General features: G+C 36.2%; 1 protein-coding gene across 3 annotated transcripts in view; it reads right to left on the bottom strand.

Annotated features, from left to right (window-relative positions):
* TBCK (TBC1 domain containing kinase) overlaps positions 1-20,352 on the bottom strand; it is a 58,184-nt gene that overhangs the window by 20,082 nt on the left and 17,750 nt on the right. For all 3 annotated transcript variants that reach the window (XM_030449657.1, XM_030449656.1, XM_008505049.2), the window contains exons 4-20: positions 20,065-20,179; positions 18,489-18,562; positions 17,276-17,417; positions 16,173-16,233; positions 14,838-14,899; positions 13,997-14,058; positions 13,130-13,278; positions 12,119-12,257; positions 10,665-10,764; positions 8,747-8,796; positions 7,907-8,036; positions 6,978-7,076; positions 6,659-6,721; positions 5,673-5,799; positions 5,123-5,173; positions 4,558-4,641; positions 2,774-2,859 (exon numbers count right to left, since the gene is read on the bottom strand). In XM_030449657.1, coding sequence (XP_030305517.1) covers positions 2,774-2,859; positions 4,558-4,641; positions 5,123-5,173; positions 5,673-5,799; positions 6,659-6,721; positions 6,978-7,076; positions 7,907-8,036; positions 8,747-8,796; positions 10,665-10,764; positions 12,119-12,257; positions 13,130-13,278; positions 13,997-14,058; positions 14,838-14,899; positions 16,173-16,233; positions 17,276-17,417; positions 18,489-18,562; positions 20,065-20,179 — 1,594 coding nt within the window. The remainder of the gene's footprint in view (positions 1-2,773; positions 2,860-4,557; positions 4,642-5,122; positions 5,174-5,672; positions 5,800-6,658; positions 6,722-6,977; positions 7,077-7,906; positions 8,037-8,746; positions 8,797-10,664; positions 10,765-12,118; positions 12,258-13,129; positions 13,279-13,996; positions 14,059-14,837; positions 14,900-16,172; positions 16,234-17,275; positions 17,418-18,488; positions 18,563-20,064; positions 20,180-20,352) is intronic.

Here is a 20,352-nt window from a genome sequence, read left to right as displayed (position 1 = left end):
GCAAGAGCGAGATGGCCACAGTTAAATTTTACTCAGATGCATATGCCATGTGCTCTCTTTTCCACTTCTGAAGATTTACAGTTAGACAGAAAGCTTAATATATTACTTTTCAGCTCATAAAATGTGCAAATCAGTCCTCCTAGTAAGCTTTCCTAGGAAGCAAACAAATGAGAAGCAGAAAGCATAATCAATATGATGTTAATAAATTACTACTTACTCCAAACTGCTAACTGGGTTATGGCACTGATTAAATCACACACACATTTGTGGACAAGCTCTTAGCACAGTCCTCTCTAAATTTTACTCCTACCTCTTCACCTGAGCAGCTGATAGTAACTGAGCTATGGTGTCCATAAAACTCCAAGCACTGTGATGAACTGACTGCTCACCATTTTCAATATTCAGGAAGCTTTTACAAAGCTTGTCCTCCAAGATGCTGATTGATTTTAAGGGTTCAGAGAACAAAACAAATCAATCCCTATCACCACTTTCATCTTAAAATACTTTCATGCTATTTCCCTGAGTATCTCTTTGTCATGCCTTCAACAGATGGGTCTCCACTGAGGAATAACACACCCTGCTCCCTGGAATACCCCCTGACAGTGGCTGTGATCAGCTAATACCTGCTCACCTGCTTGCTTTGCAGAAAAAGAAGCATTCTAAATAGTTTGAGGTACGTCCTCTTTGCTTGGAGGTTCAGATTATGTCAAAGCCATTTTGAATTGCATTATTCCCTTAATATTTAAAAAAATTATTTCCTCCTCCTCATACGTTTGACTGAAATATTTTACCAAAGCAGATGATGCACATCTCAGCACTTTCTCCTGGTTTCAAAAACACCTTTATATTTTATGCATCAACACAGAAATATATACAAAAATAGACAAAATATGAAGCATTAAATTATTATTAAAGGTAACCACAAGGCAAAGCACAGCCTTGCTCTAAACCATACCCACCAAACCTATCAACACTGACATGAAAAGTAGGTCAAACTACTTAAGTGGAATGTGTCAGGCAAGTTTTTATGGAAGGGGTTGTTCCCTCTGCTTGTCATAAATACAATGTTCCCAGACAAGGTCTTGGTAAACCCTAAGAGGTTATGATTACTATTAATAAGCAAGAAAAAAAAAAAAACCCACAACACTGGCAGTACTATCCCACCACGCAAGCCAAACTGAAAAACAAAGACAAAAAGACAAAGACAAAAAAAAAAACAAACTGCACTGGTTTGAAGTCCTCAAATAAATAGGCTCCCAAATTCTAGTCAAAGGACTGCACTTTTAGGATCTTATGAGTAAAGATCGCCCTCTAGCAACCACCGGCTGGAACAGCACTCTGACATCTACTGACACACAGCTGCTGGGAGAGGTTTCCAACCCATCATTACTGCATCTTGAAACATAAACGGGTTGTGATTTTCTGTACACACTTAATTCTCCGTTGCTGGGAAGCACACCTAATGCTTCATAAAATTAGGGTTTGAACTGCTGGAGCAGCCTGAGGATAATTCCCAGCAAAATCAGGACCTCTAAAACAATCGTTTCAATTTTTAGAGTGAGCTTGAAGTCAGCAATGTTGTATTTTCCAGTTTTAGTGCCACCTCCTGCGTGTCACCAACACTAAGCTACCAACCTGTGACAGCAACTCCAGCACAGTCACATTAAGTGACTGCAGAATTTATGGCTACAGTTATCCTTTTAGTAGTGCAATACATTTTTCTTTCTTTTTCTTAGTTCCAAATGGTCTGCTGTTGATATCATCATTAATTCAGTAAAATTTCATGTGTTATACAGCATATACAGGGTGAGAGAGATCCTTAACTTCAGGAAAGTGAGCAAAGAAGAACTGCATGATTCTCCATCTAAATCCCTCTATTTACAGGTAAATCACATAGCCACAGCAATGTACTCAATGCAGGGACCACATAACCTAACAACATTCACAGCCACTCAAGCTTTAGCAGTGCTCAATATTCTGAGAGTTACGTGACCCCAGGCACATAGGAAGGTGCCAGGAAACCCAATCTTCCCTGCAGTGGAGTCTGCCTTTCCATCAGGAAAGATTTATCAGGCTTTACTTTGACAGGATTAGTACTCAAGCACGAAACTGGTTCAGATCTCATTACTACAGTGCATATCCTGCACTGTGATGGATTCTGTGCTGGCTAGTAATAGGTGCAAAAATGGTCTCTCTGACTAAACTAAAAGGCAGGGGAAAAAATTATATAACTTAAAAAAAAAACCAACCCTCCCCTGACAAATTAGAAAGGAAAATCTTCAGAGTTTACTGTTAATTTTAGCACAGGCATTTGTATTCAATGCAAGGGTTTTGTTTTTCAAATAACCAGTTTTGTAATTATTTACTGCATTACCTAATAACCTCTACACAAGGTTCACATTTGAAAGTGTGCTGTTCAATACAAGCACAGCACAAAAGCTAAGGAGCTTTACCACAAATGTGTGCATTTCTGTATATTAATCCACTATTTTAAGATAAATCTGTAAGTTATAACAACTGACCAGCAGTATTTTTATTGTATTCACCAGTGCTGAGAGTACAACAGGGAGGACTGAAGTATGTAAAACAAGAATCAAAACTTTACCATTTTATCAGCATACTCCAAAAGGTGCATTAATATGCAAGTTTCACTTATGTCACATATTTCACTTATCTGCTCCTATAGCAAACTCTAGTGGAATCTTTCTTACTGGCACCATTTTTCATTTCTTACTTCCTTTAAACAATATTTAAAAGAACCCTTAGCACTTACATCTGGAATAAATCCAATTTCATTAAGGTGGTTACTCAGCTCTGGATCATGGAATGCAATCATCTGAGAAAACACTGTCAGGTATTCTGAAATGACAAGCAAATTCAACATCATTATCAAAAACAAAAGTCACCATAGGCTGCTAGATCACAACAGGAAGGAAGAACATTATTTGATAATACATTTGTTAGATGTACAATAAAACAACAAGTAAAGTTAAAAAGTTATACTCAACACAGAGGAAGGCAGGTTTAATTTCTCTTACTATGCAATTTGCATTTTCAATAATTATTTAATTGGTTCATAGTTAGGCTGAGCTGTATGTTCACACACAAAGAAGTTAAAGACTTTTCAGTATGAGTACAAGGCGCACAAGATATTGATGGAAGCAAATTAGAACAAGACTGTTCCAAGGTTTTTTTAGCCTCAAACTCTTTAAGTGATACATGAAGCTTATGCTCTTTAATACACACTCTGTGTAGTTTATTTTCTACAAAGTTAAATTTTGTAATTTGGAAATTGAGGTTTTAAGGCAATGGGGGCTTTAGTGTTACCATTACTGTGATCAGTAACCTCTTAATTTCTATTTTGTGGCACAGATGAGGAGAAATACTTACCATAAAGGATAAAATTTATTACATCTTCAGCCTGACACATTAGGCTCATGGGTACAATTTCATTAACCTGTCTAACTAGCACTTGCTTTTAAGTGGAATAGAAACAGACAGAACAACAGAGACACTGACAGATTTCTCTGTGTTCAGCCCCTCTCCCAACCTTGTCCTCTCCTTATGTTAGCTCTCTCCCTACTATCCAATATGTAACTGCTTTTATGTCTGATTATTTCTTGTTGATTTGCTACAAGTTTTCTTTCACCTTTGAAAGACAAAAAAGTGACAGAGTTTCTAAGTTATTAACAAAAGAATTTCTTCAAAAGAAATACAAGGACAGCAAGCCATGCTGAAACCCAGTGTTCAATAAACACTCAGAACTGCTTGTAATTAAAACCACTCATTACCAACTGCTTCTTAAAATTGCTTTTCAAACAGCTGCTTTTGTTTCTTTAAAAACTGTCTACCAGACAAGTTATCTTCCCAAAGCACTGTGCCAATGTGGCTTTCTAGGTATAGACATTACATCCTTCATATTACCATAAAATTTACAACTAATTTTCAAGTAGAACAGACAGTTACCTCCAAGCAATTGTTTTACTTTCTTTGAGTTGCCTACACAGTTGTTGGAGACTGAACTATGGAGATTTACTCCTCAGGGTTTTCCAGGTCCTCTCCTGTACTGAGTGACGTGATCTTCTGCTCATTAAGAAATTCCCCTCAAATCCTTAACTCTCTGAACACTGTAACTTCTAATATTCTAGTTTGTACAGTTCATTTTCCCTCATTGTCAAAGCAACTCCTGTGTCAGTTTGATTTGCATCATCTGAAGAGTCTTTACAATCTAACACTAGAAAGGCTACTTCCTCATTTTACAACTTTGCATGATCAGCTGACTCTTGCTGTGGATATTGAATAATTTTTGTTTGGTGGTTTTGGGTCCTTCTGTGGGTGCAGTTGCTTTTTTTTCTCCTGCTTGAATCTTTATCCACTTATTTTGTTGCACTTTTTCTTGCACAGTTAGTGATATTTATCTAATATAAAGCTTTTGAAAGAAATAAGTAGGTATTTCTACAGTGTGATTCTAACTGGTTTTCAATTCTACAACCACTTGAAAAAGAGCATTTATATGACCAGAAATAATTTTGCTTCTCTCAGAACTCTTAAACTTACCTTGAATAACATGAGAATTATCCTTCAGAAAGAAGTTATACAAATACTTGGGGATAAAAGCAGACATGCAGGCATATGCCAGAGCTGAAAGAATAAGCAGAGAAATGGATGGAATTACTGAAGTAGAAACATAAGTACAGCTAAAAAAAAGTTTACTATTAAGCAGATAATAAGCACAAATACTTATATCAATCTATACATAAAAATTAATGCAAAGCACATTAAAAAGGGGCATAATCCTCATTAAAGAATTTTAAAAGGTCCTAAAAAAGTCTTCAGTCACAAAGTAATCAATATAAAGGGGAACTGAAGCTGATCTGCTCCTAGATTATCTCCCTACTTCTCAGTGACAAAGTAATGAGATGATGCTTGGAAAGACGTGTTGATGGACTTCAGAATAAACACAAGGTTTGAACACCTGCTTGAAGAGCACTACTCCATATATATTTTTCAAAAAACAGCCATTTGTTTTGAACTGTGGCAACAAGAGCTTTAAAACTACTTTGTAGTATATGACTAGAATGAGATGACAGCCCCTTCAGCACCAGCAGAAAAAGCTACTCACCTTCATTGTTAAAATTCAAGTACAGAAATGGTGCACAAAGAGAGTCCAGACCTAAAGAGAGAAAAGCCATGAAGAAATGGCATAAAGAACTCATTTTCTGTAATGCACAAGATAAACTCATTAATTTAACATGAAAATTTGCATACTTGATACTGAGTATAATTCTGCAATGTCAGGCTTCCAATGTAATGCTGAGAGCAACAGTGAAATCAGTGCATGAAAACAGAGAGGACTGGAAAATGCTGAACTGTAATGTTGAGTTGATTACTCTGTCAAGGCTTCCAAGAAATGCAATTTGCTGTCGTAAGAACTGACTCCTGAACTTTTTTTTTATATAAAGTGACTGAAACTTAGATTAAGTATATAAGAAAGAGTAAGGCAATTTTGCATTACAAGTAAAATATAAATTATTAGTATCTACATTTGCAATAAAGCACAGATTCATTATTGAAAAAGCAAGGAAAGCACTCAAAATGCAGGTTGCATTGGGAGAGAAGAGGTAAAAGGAATTTTAGTTGATCATCTGACACTGCCAACGAGTTAATCTCACCTTGCCAGTACACCAAATCAGGGTGGGAAACAACCCAGGCCTTCAGTACACGTCTAAACTTGGCATGACCCTCTGGTGATGACAGCAATTCATCATACTGATGGCAGCGAGGAATATCAACCTCAATCTGCACAACAGCCAAACATGGAAAGAGAAATCAGGATAAGTGAGGTAGTACTACAGCAGTCTTGCAAAAGGAGAGTTAGGAATACAGCTAAGACCACCATCACAAACACAACCTGCTTCTTCCATTGATCTCAACTGAATGGGTACAGGGAAATCTAACAGCCCTGACAAAGACTAAAAATATTTTACTTTTACCAGATTTGTATTTTTCAAAGGGTTCTAACCCTTGAAAAAGGCAGCAAGGAGATTACAGTTACAGGCTTTTTTTCAGCCCAAATTTTACACTAATTTCAAGTGGTAATGTGACTTTGCTCTAAAGGATAACCAAATCATTCATCAGAATGTTGCACCCAATTTGATGGAAAATATTTCTTCACCCATCTGAAATGAGCAGCTGTTGCTGATGATTTATGTCTGATGTCTTTATGTCTGGTAAGACTTCTTGGATAACCACATTGTTCAAGAACCCATTCCTGTGAAGCACAGCTCACCTTACTCAGGGTACTCAGCACTACCTGTTCCAAGGTCCAACAGGCACAACAAGCATTTGATAAAAACAGAGCTTTTAACAAAATAGCATTGATATATTTCACTACACTTTGCTGCTGCTAGAGAAACAGTGGTTCTGAAGTAAAAGAGAATTTCACTTTCCACATGATAAAAAAATCAATAACAGTTAAATTACTTGTTCCTATCAGTTTTGCAAGATCATTGCTACAGCATGAATAATGCTTCAGGACAGGGGGAACCCTTTTGGTATTATCTGTCACATCTGCTGTAACAGGCAAGTGACTGTGGCTGGTGGAAAAGATCTTTGCATTACTCCAAGTGACAGTATTTGGTAACACCACAACTCTTACTTGTCTGTCAGTAGGAATCGGTGTGTCCTTATCAATGGCATCATATTTTGCTTGTATGGCACCCTAAATGCAGAAGAAAAACACTTGAATTTACAAAGCCCTTAGATAAACACATAAATAATTGCATATTACAATGCACATGCTGAGAAACAGAAGCTGACTGGTTTCCTAAGGCAGTTTCGTTTTTTTGAAATTCCAGTAGCTCTGTCTGCCAAATCTTCTGATCCACCTCAACTTCCCTGTCAGTTCCATTCCTATCCTGCTCATTCCCCAGTCAGTACTGGAACTTCTGCAGATGCCCTCCCTATTTTACCCTTACCTCAACACCCAATAGGGCAGCCCAGGTTGTGCCTCTCAGAAGAGGAGGGATGTCAATCCTGGCTTCTTTCCAAATCTGGTTTTTCTTATATGGGTAAGCCTTCAAAGAGAAAAGATTAACAACAAAAAATCTTACAGTGCACCTGAAGCAATTCAAATCCCAGTCCTGGGACAGTCTGTCCTTCAAAGGACAAATGCTGTCAGCCTGAACAGTGAATGCAAGTTTCACAAGTAAATTTCATTCCTGATTGGAAGGCCTGAATGGAAGCCTTGTGTTTGATGTTACAATGCCCACTCCTTCTCATAAATGCACTCATGTGCTTTGGTATATACTGGATATATATTTTTTACTAGTACAAACTTTTATTAAAAGTTTTTTCTTCATTCTATTTTCACATGATATATCCAACTTTGATTTATCAAACATTTACAGTTTATACCTTCCTAAGTAGTGCACTTGTTCATGTGCATCAGCTCTAAGATTCCTAAGAAAGAATCCCATCTCTTTGCATATATGCAAATTAGGGACTGGTATTTTTCCCCCCTAGAATAAAATCCACAGAAAAGAGAATGGCATTGTTTTCAAGTTACTTGCTGTTTGGAAATGCAGAAAGGTTACAAGCATTTTTATAACAGCTTAGTGTGTTATGAAATAGAAGATGCAAAATATAGTTTTCAGTAAAAGGTATTAGCAGCAGCTGTATTTTCATATGCACACTTTAAAGTTTAGTTTTATATTCACCACTACTGAAAAGAATTATTTCTCATATTTCCATTTTCAACCTTCTTATACTTTGCTAGGCTTTTCTTCTGCCTTTCCCACTGTGGTCTCTTGTATCTGTGCTTCCATTTTCAATTACTCGAGCCTTTAAAAAAATCCTCTAATTAACAGGGCAAATCCAATTAGCCAGCATCAGAAAGAATCCATACCTTCAACAGCCTGTCAAACAGGACAATTCTATTTAGCTGGTACTCTGTGTCCCTCTCCCGGATGATCAGAGGAAGAGTAGCAGCTGCAGAGAGTTCATTACTACTGTTTGAATGAGGTAAAGTTGACTGACTGGAAAAAGAATTGGGAGAGTAGCAGTGAACAGCAAGTAATATAAATCATTATGAAAAAGCTGAGATCTTGTGATACATTTCTGAGTCAGAAACAAACAGTTCAAAACTTATATATTACTTATATAGTGACTCCCTTATATATCACAGAGTTGCCACAGTTGGAAAAGCACTCCAAGATCACCACATCCAACTGTCAAAATCACCCCTGAACAAAATACATGGATCAGTATCTGTATCACCCACTAGAGCACGTCCCAAGTACCTCATCTACCTGGTTTTTAAATACTTCCAGGGATGGTGATTCCACCACCTCCCTGGGCAGAGAGTCTCAAAGGCTTTACTGAATTCCAGGTGACAACATCCACAGCCTTCCCCTTGTTCACAGAATGAGACCAGGTTGTTTAGGCAGGATCTGCCTTTCCTGAGCCCATGCTGGCTGGGCCTGATCCCCTGGCTGTCCTGCATTGCCATGTGATGGCACTCAAAATGAACCTCTCCATACATCTGAGCACTGAGGTCAGGCTGATAGGCCTGTGGTTCCCCAGATCCTTCTTCCAGCCCTTCTTGTGGATGGCACTGGCAAATCTCCAGGAATCTGGGACCTCCCCTGTTTACCACAACTGTTGGCAGACGATGGGCAGAGGTCTGGTGAGCTCCTCTGCCAGCTCTCTCCATAATCTTATGTATAAACTTTGAACACACACTTACTCATCTTCAAGCAATGGATAAAATGCTTCCCCACCAACGTCTTTCAGTCTCTGAAATGAAGAATAAAAATAATTAATTCCCAGAATGCTACTCAGAATCTGAGTGGAATACAAAACCTATTAATTAGCAGTCATTTGCAAAATTTAGTAACTTGTTTTGAGACCTATGCATTAGCTCAGTCCTCCAGCAGCAAAGAAACATACAGACTTTAAAGATAAAAACTTTTGCTAGTACAGGCATTTTGATTTCATGGAAGTTCTCCTGTCTGAAGACAATACTTCATCTCATTTATAAACCTTTTTCCACACAAAAAACAGCTTCTATGGGCTGTGGATTGATGGACTGAAAGTATCATATGATTCTTTTTGTTTCCCTCATTTTTCTACATGGATGTTCTGTCCAAGTATCTGCAAAGTAACTGCACAACTTGGTTTTATGTTTTAACCAGTTCAAGAGTTATGCAAATTTGAGTTCCTTTTAGTAGCAGCATATGAAAGCTGCAGAGAAACACACTCTCTGGGAAGGTGACAGACAAGCAGGCCTGGACTTTTGCCTGAAGTTTTCAGATGTCTTTGGTGCATCATGATTAATGTTTAATACCATCCTCCCAGCAGTGCTCTGTTTTGCAGTTCAATTCCTAACTTAAAAAGCATGCAGCACACAGTCTGTTCCCCTTGGGACTGACAGAAGAGTTCATTCCCAGTTCATTCAGTGCTGATCCTCTTTTGATTATAAACATCATAGACTACTATATGAAAGGTGTTTGAAGAATTGCCTAAGTTAAAAGATTTATTTCAGCTAACACTGCAAGGTTCAGGCTTGTATTTTCCCAAAAATGAAACTTCACTATATACTTCTTTGCTGCTGCATTTACAGAAGTAAGCAGCAATATCTAAAATTACAGGTGAGAAAGTTTTCTAAAAGCCTCAAAAGCTGCCCTTTTGCATGAACAACAGTAGGAACTGCAGTGTGTTACCTGTTTAAATAACCTGCATCGTCCTAAACTCCCCTATCCTTCAAACCCCACCAACCAAGTGAAGAAAATAACCCAGTTCTTTGATCTGTTCTCATGCATTTCTGTGAAGTAAGGCAAAGTTCTACTGAAGAAATATATTTACACAGTATTTGCCACATTGCCCTGAAAATTAATTTGATGGAGGCAGAGATCAAGACTTAAAGAATCCCTGTATTAACCCCTGTGGAAAGTTTTTTTTATAAAGACTATGAGAGAATTGCAATTTGCTACCATTGCATAAGCTACTGTCCATTATAGTGTAGCATGTATCTCTAATTTAAATATAAATATACATATACATGTAAAGTTCTATGTGTACAAAGACATGAACAATTCAGACATTTCAGGAAATCTTCTATCTGATTCATTCCATCAGGAAAAATTATGAATTACCATATGTTGATTTTTCCATTGAAAATGAAAGAAACAACATTACTGCACTTTGGAAAAATGCTCTGAAATTACCTTGGGAACCAGCTGTTTAAAAGCTATATACTCCAAAGGTTAGTAATAAACTTTTGAAAACTTATAATCCAACTTATAAAACCTTTAAAGAGTTGCAACTGAATTAAGTTGATCTTTCTTTGAATATTATGAACCACCTACAGAGAGGAATGAAGGAATGCAAGAAGACATTCACTGTCCAATTAGTTTAGCAACTCTGGAGAAGAATATGAGAACAGACCAAAGCAGGTAACAAAAACAGGGGAAGGGAGGGACACAGGTAGGAAATGGCAGGACGAAAGATAAATCAAATTTACTATCTTTCTGCAGACAAAGCAATTTAATAGCATGAATCAGAACCTAACTTGGATGCCAATAAATTGTTTCTGTTGTTCCATATTCCTTTTACACAAATGTTTCTTCAGTGAAGACCTAAGAACAAGTGCACAATATTCTTACGTTTCGGAGCTGACACAGAGACAAAGTCACAGTTGTGTCATCCAGGAGGGAACTTCTATCTCGTCCTTGCCCAAAGCTCTCCCCATCTTCTAACAAGAAACTTCAAAAGGGAAAAGACAAAACAAAAAATAATCAGGTCATTTTATAAGGTAAGAGTTAGAAAAAAAACCCAGTTTTCTCTTTACAAGAAAACTCTAACTCTTAGAAGTATACCATATGGATTCTGCATAGCATGAAACCTGCTATCAAGGGAATGAATAGTCAGATTAAATTATTCAAATGTTTTTCTGCTGTAAAAAGGCACATTTCAAGTTTCCTATGACTTCCATTTGCACAAAAAAGAATAATGATAGGATATGGGATTAATATTCCTTTTTATTCCTTGACCTGGCACAGACCAAGACTGTCATTTATTGAGAAAATAAAAAATAAAATACAATTTTCAGATGAAAGCCATTTCCCACCATGACAAAAAACATGCTGAAGTCTGACCCAGGCTCTTTTTATTGTAGTCCATCTAAGGACACAAATGCATCCAAGAAAGGATATATGCAAAGGTAAATTGTTCATTTGGTGATATTTTTCAAGTAGGTAACATGAAATTTATTTCCAGAAATTAAACTAATATTCAGTATCACTTAAAAAACTGAGGTAGATTGCATTTTTTAAATTAACAGCTCATCTTCAATACAGTATACCAAAAAAATTCTTTTCCCTTATAATTAAAAGGCACATGCATGCACCTGGGTGTACAGAAACAGGAAATCCCTCAAAATATCACATTAACTTTGCCATCAAAATTTAGCTCAACATCTATTTCCACCTTTTTTTTCCCTGAGACACTGCATTTCGGCTGTACAGTGACACCATGTGTCATACTTATTAAAATCAGATTGCAGGAAAACGTGAATATATTACTTAAAACTGTAACATGTGCAGCAGTAAGATAAAAGTTGTAATGACTACAATTCAGAAGATTAAACATTTTAAAAATAAGTAATCAGCTGATATGCTGGATAGCTGGGTTGGCTATTCAGCACTCTGCTCTCTGAAAGAGAATTCAGAGTGTGAGAATTTGCTAGAGAAGATACTAAATTACAATTACAAATGTTTTGTTGTTTCACAGGGAGACATTTTTACTAAAACTTAGTGCTCTTGTAAAGTGGGATAAATTTAGGGACTTCCAGTTTAGTATTTTGCACTTCACCTACATTTCTTCCAATTTCAGAAAGCAATATGAAGCACAGGTAGATGACAGAAATAAGACATTCAAATTATGCCTTAAACTGGGTAAGATGAGAAGGGACATCATTTCCTACTGTTCAAGAACATCATTTTCAGTATTTTTCACATATATAGGTCTTGGAACTAAAAACCAAACCAAAATGTCCTCTCAGAATTACTGCCCTTCTTCATCCATCTTCCTTTCCCTAAAAATGCTTCTCCTTCCTTACTTGGGAAGTGTGCAGACAGGTGGCTTTGATCGAATGATTTCCTTGTTGACAAGTTCTTTCTCCAAGTCTCCTCCAGCCAAGCACCACAGATAATAAACCTCCTCAATTGATCTTTCTGCTAGGTAATCACTATCTTCATCTATTAGGAGAAACCACATAAAAAATGAGTTACAGCTTTTTAGCCAGCTTCTACTTTTTCACCTGCCACTCTAAACACACATTGTTGGGGAAAAAAACTATTATGCTTGAAAGGTCCTAGATATTGATGTGAAGTTAGAGGAAAAGTGATCTTCCCTTTGCAAGTGCCCTTTAGTAAGATTTAAGGAAAGAGAAGATGGGCAGGAGTCTGAAAAAAAGCAAAGATTTCTGCAGTATATCTTGGTGCCAGAAAATAGGACAAATCAGGCAAGAACATTGAAGTTTGGACTTTTGCTTCCCGTGCCTTTAAAAAAAATACCCCAAACACAGTTTTGTACACAGCACTAAGAGAAGAAATAAGAAACTAGTGATACATACTAAATATTTGTAATCTATCTTCGCTTTACATCTGTCTTCCCTTTAGTCTCCAAAAGCTATATAATGACATCTTCTAAACATGCAGAAATCTCTGAGCTAATCAGAAAAAGTTCATGGAAACTTCAGCAATAACACTTCCAACATATTGTAGTTTTAAACTTAGATATGTAATCATTTATTCTATAATGGGACCCGTTTCACAAGGATTTATTTTTCCAGTACTTCCAAAAATCATCTCACGAATGAACTGGATTAATCCAGTAGAATCCAATTCACAGCTGACAACACAATTTAGTGAAAAACAAAACAAAACACAAACCCCACTTTGTACATGCACATGTCCAAATTCTAAGGATGGTACTGATAGCCCAAGCTGAACAAAAACTATTCCCTGAGGTTGAAGCCCAAAATCAAGATGCCCTCCTTTGACTTGTACACATCCCTCAAAACATTTTTCCCTGTACCTCTACCCAGTAAGCAACTACCAGCTTTTACCTTTATATAATTGACTTATGTCTTCAGGAAGCATTAAATTAGCACACCTTGGAGAAGATGAGAACAGACCAGCAGGTTTGTGGAAAGGAGGATATTTTGAGGATATTTCACTAAATAAACTGTCATGCAGCAGTTCCTCTGGAGTTGGCCTGGAATAAGAGAATAAAACATTAAGAGTAAAATGCTTTTAAAAAACCCAAACCAAAAATGTTACATTTCAGTCAGAAATCTCCCCATGACAAATGTTAGCAAGTTATTTTAAATTACATTGGATTTTAGAAAAATTAATAGATAAAATGTCTACAAATCTATTCAATTCATGATGAATTGAATACATACACCATGGAGTCTTTTAACAGCACTAGTTCAGATCTCACCTTCATTTAGTGTACATAGAAATAATTTTATTAATTCATCTTTAATTCCTCTAAGACAACAGAAAGTGCAAATTCAAAGATTAAAGAACAAAACCATACTTCAGTTTTCGGAAGAAAGTTGTGGTGGACTGGTGTAATGAAAAAATACTTTGAAAGGTGAGATTAGAAGAAAGCACCCCTAATTCTGGCTGCAACAGAGCTGCAGTAACCACCACTAACTTCCAGATGTGGAATCAGTAAAAGCTTAGAACTACAAATGCCTGAATAGTTTTCCCCCAAAAATACTCAGAATCAGTCTTGAGGTTTTACACACTTTATTTCTACCCCTGCCCTCCCCCCCAAATTATTTTAATTTAAGTATGGAAAAGCAACAAACCCAAGAATTTCTGGAAGATAGCACAAACATTATTTCCAAAAAGGTACAGCAATAGGTCTTTTCATTTATTAGTATCCCAGCAGATTTTACTAGGTGTTTGGACTTAATACTTGCCTCTTAGAAGGTTGGAATGTGAGGCATTTCTTCAGTAGAGCTGTGATATTTTCAGAAAGGTCCTTGAACAAGAAAAATATTGAAGAAATCTGTTTATTACTGTCTTAATTCAACAAGACACTTTTAACATACAGGCTTTTTCCTTTGAGGGTGATAAAATTTCACACCCACACCGAAGGGACTGGCTGTGTCAGATCACAGTGCCAGGGAATTAATTCTTTACACCCAACAACCCTGCATTTGCTTTGTTGGAAAAAAAAAAACCCAACAACAAAAAAGAAAAATCTGAAAAATTTGCAATGTGAGCAGCTTTTTATTATTAGTTTAGTTTTTAATTTAGATATTCTGATATTCTGCACCAAGTTCATAACAGTGCAGTATCTGGGAACTCCCTTCTGTTAATAGTAAGGATCCTTTTATGCTATGTTTCAAAATATAAAGACACTAAAATTGAGTGAATAATTTTGGGGTTTGGGAGGAGTGGAACTGTATAAAATACACACTTTCAAAATGTATTAAGTGGACCAGATGGAAGACTAAATTTTTAGGATAAAAATACTTACTCCCTGACACTTTAAAGAAAATTTATTACTTATAAATGCATCCAGAGAGCATTAATATTTACTGAGATTGACAGTACTTTTAGGAAAGAATAAGTATTACCAGTTCTGGTTATTTGAAAGGATCTTAGATTTGTAGTGAAAACTTCAAAATCTTTCCTTATACTGCTAAATATATGAAGTGATCAATTAATTAAAAAAATAGACGTGGGAAATAATGTACAAGAATAATAAAATGTTTTGGGTAAAACAGTATGGAAGAGAAAACTAGGTCTACAAACCTTAATAATATCAAGGCAGCCATGCTCTTCAGCCAACACAGTTACAATATCATCTACACAGCCTTTGAAAAGCAAACAGAAAAATAAAACAGAATAACAATGACAGACAATAAAAAGCTAAATATTATTTTAAAAGTTCTACCAGTGAACCTGGATTATCAGATAAAGCCTCATCCCAATAAAATGCACTTAACTCAAAAATAGAAATGAAAATTAGTATCAGGTATGCAGACAGGAAACAGAGGCCTAAGGAAGTTAACTAACATCACTTAAACATCTAAATAAAAACATCTAATTTAACCTTGTAAATTTTTTTGCAGGCTTCATAAATCCAATGTCAGTCTCTGCCAAAGCAATTAAAAATATCTTTCCACTTATTAAAAAAAAAAAATCCCTTAAAAAATCTGCTCAAAGCAATTTTCCTTTTGTTGCTACATGCAGATATGAACAGCAGTTTTTTATAACTTGTTTTCAACCCACTGCTGACAAAATAATTCCTAAGTCAGGACATGAATGTTCTCAGAGGATAAAGTTACCAATAACTTGTTTTCAACTTGAAGGGGACTGAAATATTTCAGGAAGCTTTGTAAACAAATCACTTATCAAAACAGTCAGAATTTCAGCACCCAAGCACCAACTGCATAATGAAAAAGAAATTTCTACTGGCAGTAGCTGCCAGTGTTACTGTTTGCTCTGGATAATAACTTATTGATAAAGCTTTAAACTGCAAATTCATGCCCTTCCCTTTCCCGTGGCTTATATATAAACCTCACAAGAAATTAAGTTTTAAAGCCACAAAAGGAGTTCTACTTTCAGACTCATGGACATTACAAAAAAACCTCCATGTCTACAGTAATGTTTTAGAGTTTCTAGATGAAGCCAGAAACAAAAGCCTGGATTTAGTCAATATGCTTCTCAGGCCTCTTTCTATTTTCTGTCTTCCTATTTAAGCCCTGCTTCTCCCTACCTGGGAGCTGGTACATAAGCTCTGCTAGCACAGAAACAGTTTTCTTTAGTGCCACACGATTCCCAACTCATTTTGGAAACATCCTGCAACACAAACCAACAAATAAGCATCAAAATGGCCTTTCCTGAGCATGATTTTTGACACTTTGCTCTTACTCCAATATAGTTGTAGCTCTTCTGCAAAATTATTTCTTTGTGGCACCACCTCCCCTAGACAATCAGCCATGCTTCAAATGCCTATTTAATTCTGGAGATGAAAGCTGACAGAGGTAAAGTGCCTCAGGTCTGAGCATCACAAGCTGACTTCTCTGTAAAGCTCTAAACACAGAACTGCTTGGGAACTTAAAAAGTTGATTTTGTGCTACTTACCCAACATAATTATAAATTTCAATCTTTCTGCTATCTCCAAACTCTGGAATAATTTTCTCCCCTAAATGAAGAACAAAACTGAATCAACAGCTGAAACTTACCATATAAAAATATTTATTTATATGTAAATATATATAAATCTATACAAAGACAGTGAAATTAACTTCTACATGTGAATTTTAGATTTAGGAAAACTATTGGTTGGAATAGAAAACCTTTTTTATATTAAAAGATTACAAAGAAAAAGTATATATATATTATATAAAACCTTATATAAAAATACATTATAAAGTCTCTTAGCTGGAAAAACAGAAAACCAAGCCAAAAAAAACCCCAAAAAACCAACAAAAACCCAAACAAAAAAAAAGGCACAACTTTTTCTTAGCAAACCTAAAGGTAATCATCATAGCTTGGATTATTGTACAGTACTTTTGAAGTCATCTGAAAATTCCTTTAAAGATGTTTCAAAAAAATAGCATTATTGCATTTTTAGAACACTATGCAAATTTCAGAAGAGCAGCATATGCAGAAGGCTTTTCTCAATGTCCTGATCTACTTAGTACATAAAAGAGGTTCTTGACCACTCAATTGTCTGACAACTTAATTAACTTTTATTATAAAAGTATCAATATTGAGGTACTTGCTAGATCATACTGCCCCATAGAGTGTTGCTGTCTTTGAAAAAAGAAATCTAATTTAACATACACAAATGGTAAAGATTAAGCTGCCATAATTTATTTCAACTTCTAGAGCCAGGCATTTTCCAAATAAACCCTTTATTATTTTCTCATCCTTCCCAAGGAGAATGGGGGCATGAGAGCAATGCTTACTTCATGCTTACAGGCACAATTAAAACAGCAAATTAACCAGATAGAATTCTTGGTTCAGAAGTTGCAGCTGCCCATGGTTAACAGATATGCTCAAAACAATCCAATATGCATCCTTATATTTGAAGCATGACTAATACTGGTCAGGTAAGAAATTATTCTGATATTTGGACTTGAGTGATGGGCAAAGTGTCATTAACCCCATCCTTGAGAGCAATCAAGTTAATGCAACTACTCCCCAGGAGTCATAGTCAAGAGAACTGTCCTTTAACATACCATGCAGAGCTCAAATAATATTATCCCAAGAGACCACACATCTGATTTAGGTCCAGAAGGCAGGGGCTTCTCACACTGAGTATGCTCACTTGCTTTGACTATTCCCTGTGCAATTACTTCAGGTGCCAGGTATGATGGATACCTAGAAAGATGCAGCAACATTAAGTAATACCCTTCTCTGTCCAAATAAAAAAACTTTCAGTAAAGTAATCAAAATTATTTTGTATTCTGAGAAACCAGAATTCACAGCAATGCAGATTGTTCTATTTTATTCTGGCAAAATTTACACACTGCAGCAAAGTTTCACTCCAAATGCAATATATGAAATGCATATAAGCAAGATACAAAATACAAAATCTTAATCACTAGCTCTCACCTTTTTGTGAGAGGAAACAGCAGCAGCTTTCTAAATAGCATATCCACATATCTTATAGAAAATGCATATTGAGTTTCAGCACTAGTATGTTACATAAATGTATCCTGGACCCATATTTAGGGTCAGTATTTACTTTTGTTGACTGTGTACCCATCAAACAACTTCTGAATTTGTAAAAAAAGTAACAACAGATGTTGAGGACATACAGCTACTTGCTACTAGATAGTTTTAAAATAATATCACTATTTCTGTCAACAATTCATTATACTACTTTAGAAGAAAATATCCAGAATCACCTTTTGAAGGGAAACAGTATCTGGCCATATCTTTAAGAATCAGCTCAGTATTTCAATTGTTAACTCAGAAAACCCCAACTCAAAAAAAAACCCCAAAAGTGACAAGGAAAGCACAACTGTTTGGCTAGAAAATAAGGTCACTTGACAATAAATCACAAAAATGAAAAAGAGGCAAGAGTTCTACAGTGGCATGTGATATTGAAGCCCTAATTGTCCTTTTTCCTGTCTTAAATTAGATTGTATTTCCAGAATCCAAGTTACAGGGAACTATCAGCATTTGAAGGTAACAAGGACTGACATCATACAGGTACAGTAACATGCCTGCATGGCACCCATTCTCTGTCTTTCATTAATTTCACTCTCAGATGATAAATAAGCTTTCTCTTGACATTATCAGAGGCTTCTGTGTAGGGGGTATATGCAGCAGCAACCTGTAACCTGTGCATACTATAAATTATTCAAGATAATTTAGCAAAGCATGAATATTTTCCATGAAAAAATACATCCCTGATAAATTTCTCTTTTGTAGCTACATTCTTACCCAATAGGGAAATCGACATCAACACCCTGAGCAGTCATGTGGTAGAGTCCAAATTTAGCCAACTTCACGTGTCCCTGAAAAGGAAAAAAATAAATGACCAAGAGCTGCAGAACCTCACATTGGAAGAATCTATGTTTAAGTAAAAAAAAAAAACAAAAAAAAATTCAAGTTACATTAGCTGTCAGAAGACAGATATGTATAAAAAGTCACCCTCCTCCTACATATTTGTCTACTTCTCATGCAGTACTCCACTCTGAGTTACTAAGGTGCTTATTTTGAATACTTTTACTTTCCAAGATCATTAAGTAACCCCCTTGTTTGGAACACAGAAGAAAATCAGAACTTTGTAAGTTAGAGCATACTCTAAGTAAATTAAAAAGGCTTGAACATGCTGCTGAATGTTTTTCCTGTTCAAAACCCTGTTTGAATCCTAGAACTCCCTCAGCATCACCCCTATTTCCTCACCTTTTCCATTTACCCAGCCTTGCTTCTCCAGTCCTTCCCATAATCTCATTACTATCATGCTCTCCTTAACAGTATCAACACATATTTCAAACAAACAAGTTTTCCAGATGCTTGCTCTTATTCTGTGGAGGCAGAAAGTTCACACTAAAACAACAAAAACCAGGCACAGAAGTTAAACTGAGGTGTTGTTTCTGCTGGATTTTGAAGTATTCTCAGCCAGCCTGCAGGTGGTGAAGCAGCAAAGGCCACATCACCAACCCACTCCATGCACAGGAGAAAAGTTTGGAAGTTTATGGTCTCCAGACCCCCTTTTGTTCTTTTATTGATTATAGGAATACCTTAAAATCCTAAAGCACTTTTGCTCGTTAGAGAATTATTATGAGTTTGATTTGCTTACAAGTATATGAAAAATACTGCTCCTTCCTTCCTCCTTCTTTTCTTTCTGCCTTCCAAGAGGAGGATCAAGCTATTTTATATAAACTGAGTAAGAAGGGGAAGGAGAGAGAGGTTATGCAGACAGTTAGTTCAGATGAAGCAGTCACTCTGAGTACAACAGCAGCAATTAATTTCTCTCAGCTTTCACAAGCAGAACCTGTTTTCCACACTGCCAGCTCAACCATCTGTGGCAACACAGTTGAGACACACTGGAATTTTAATAATTTAATATGAATAAAGAAATGTGTTGATATCTTAAAAGTAAAGGTCAAGTATGAGATCACCATGAAACATAGGAAATATTATCAACAGCTAACTAGCCAGAAGAAATATTTTCCTATTCAGACAGCTAGGAAGGTCTTGCTACTAACTATGATGCCCACAAGTAGACTTAGACAACTTAAAAAGGGTGAAAAAAAAGTGGTTTGGGATAGAAGAAAATGGGAAAAGAGAAAAACGAAGTCTGAAACACATTTGAAATGTAGGAAATGGGGAAAAACTGTAGTTTAAAGCAAAACAAATAAACCCCCACACCTTTCCACATATGCAAATTTTTACCCACCAGAAAGACTGTGACTGTCTAGTCCCCATGTAAGGCATAGCATGCTGCTTGCTTGAAGCAAGAGATAAAAAACCAAACCCAAACAAAACCACAGATTTATTCCTGTAGCTGTACCTTTTGATCCAAAAGAATGTTGCAAGGGGAGAGTGCTCGGTGAACCATTCCATGTTTGTTCATATATTGCAAACCTTGCAAAACCTCATATGCTATGCACAAGATCCTTGAAGAACTGCAAAAAAAAACCAAACAAACAAACCCCAAACCCAAGATATTTTGTACTGAATTATTCCTTTTCAAATTTGTAAAAATTCAGTGTTCCACAGCTACTACAAACACAAGTGAAATATTTACAATTCCAGAACATTTTAAGAGATCAACACTAAATCAACTCCTCAATGTCCT

The sequence above is a fragment of the Calypte anna genome, chromosome 4A (genome assembly GCF_003957555.1).
Source record: "Calypte anna isolate BGI_N300 chromosome 4A, bCalAnn1_v1.p, whole genome shotgun sequence".
NCBI lineage: Eukaryota > Metazoa > Chordata > Aves > Apodiformes > Trochilidae > Calypte > Calypte anna.
The sequence above is the reverse complement of the archived record's forward strand: the minus strand, read 5'-3'. Positions and strand labels throughout refer to the sequence as shown.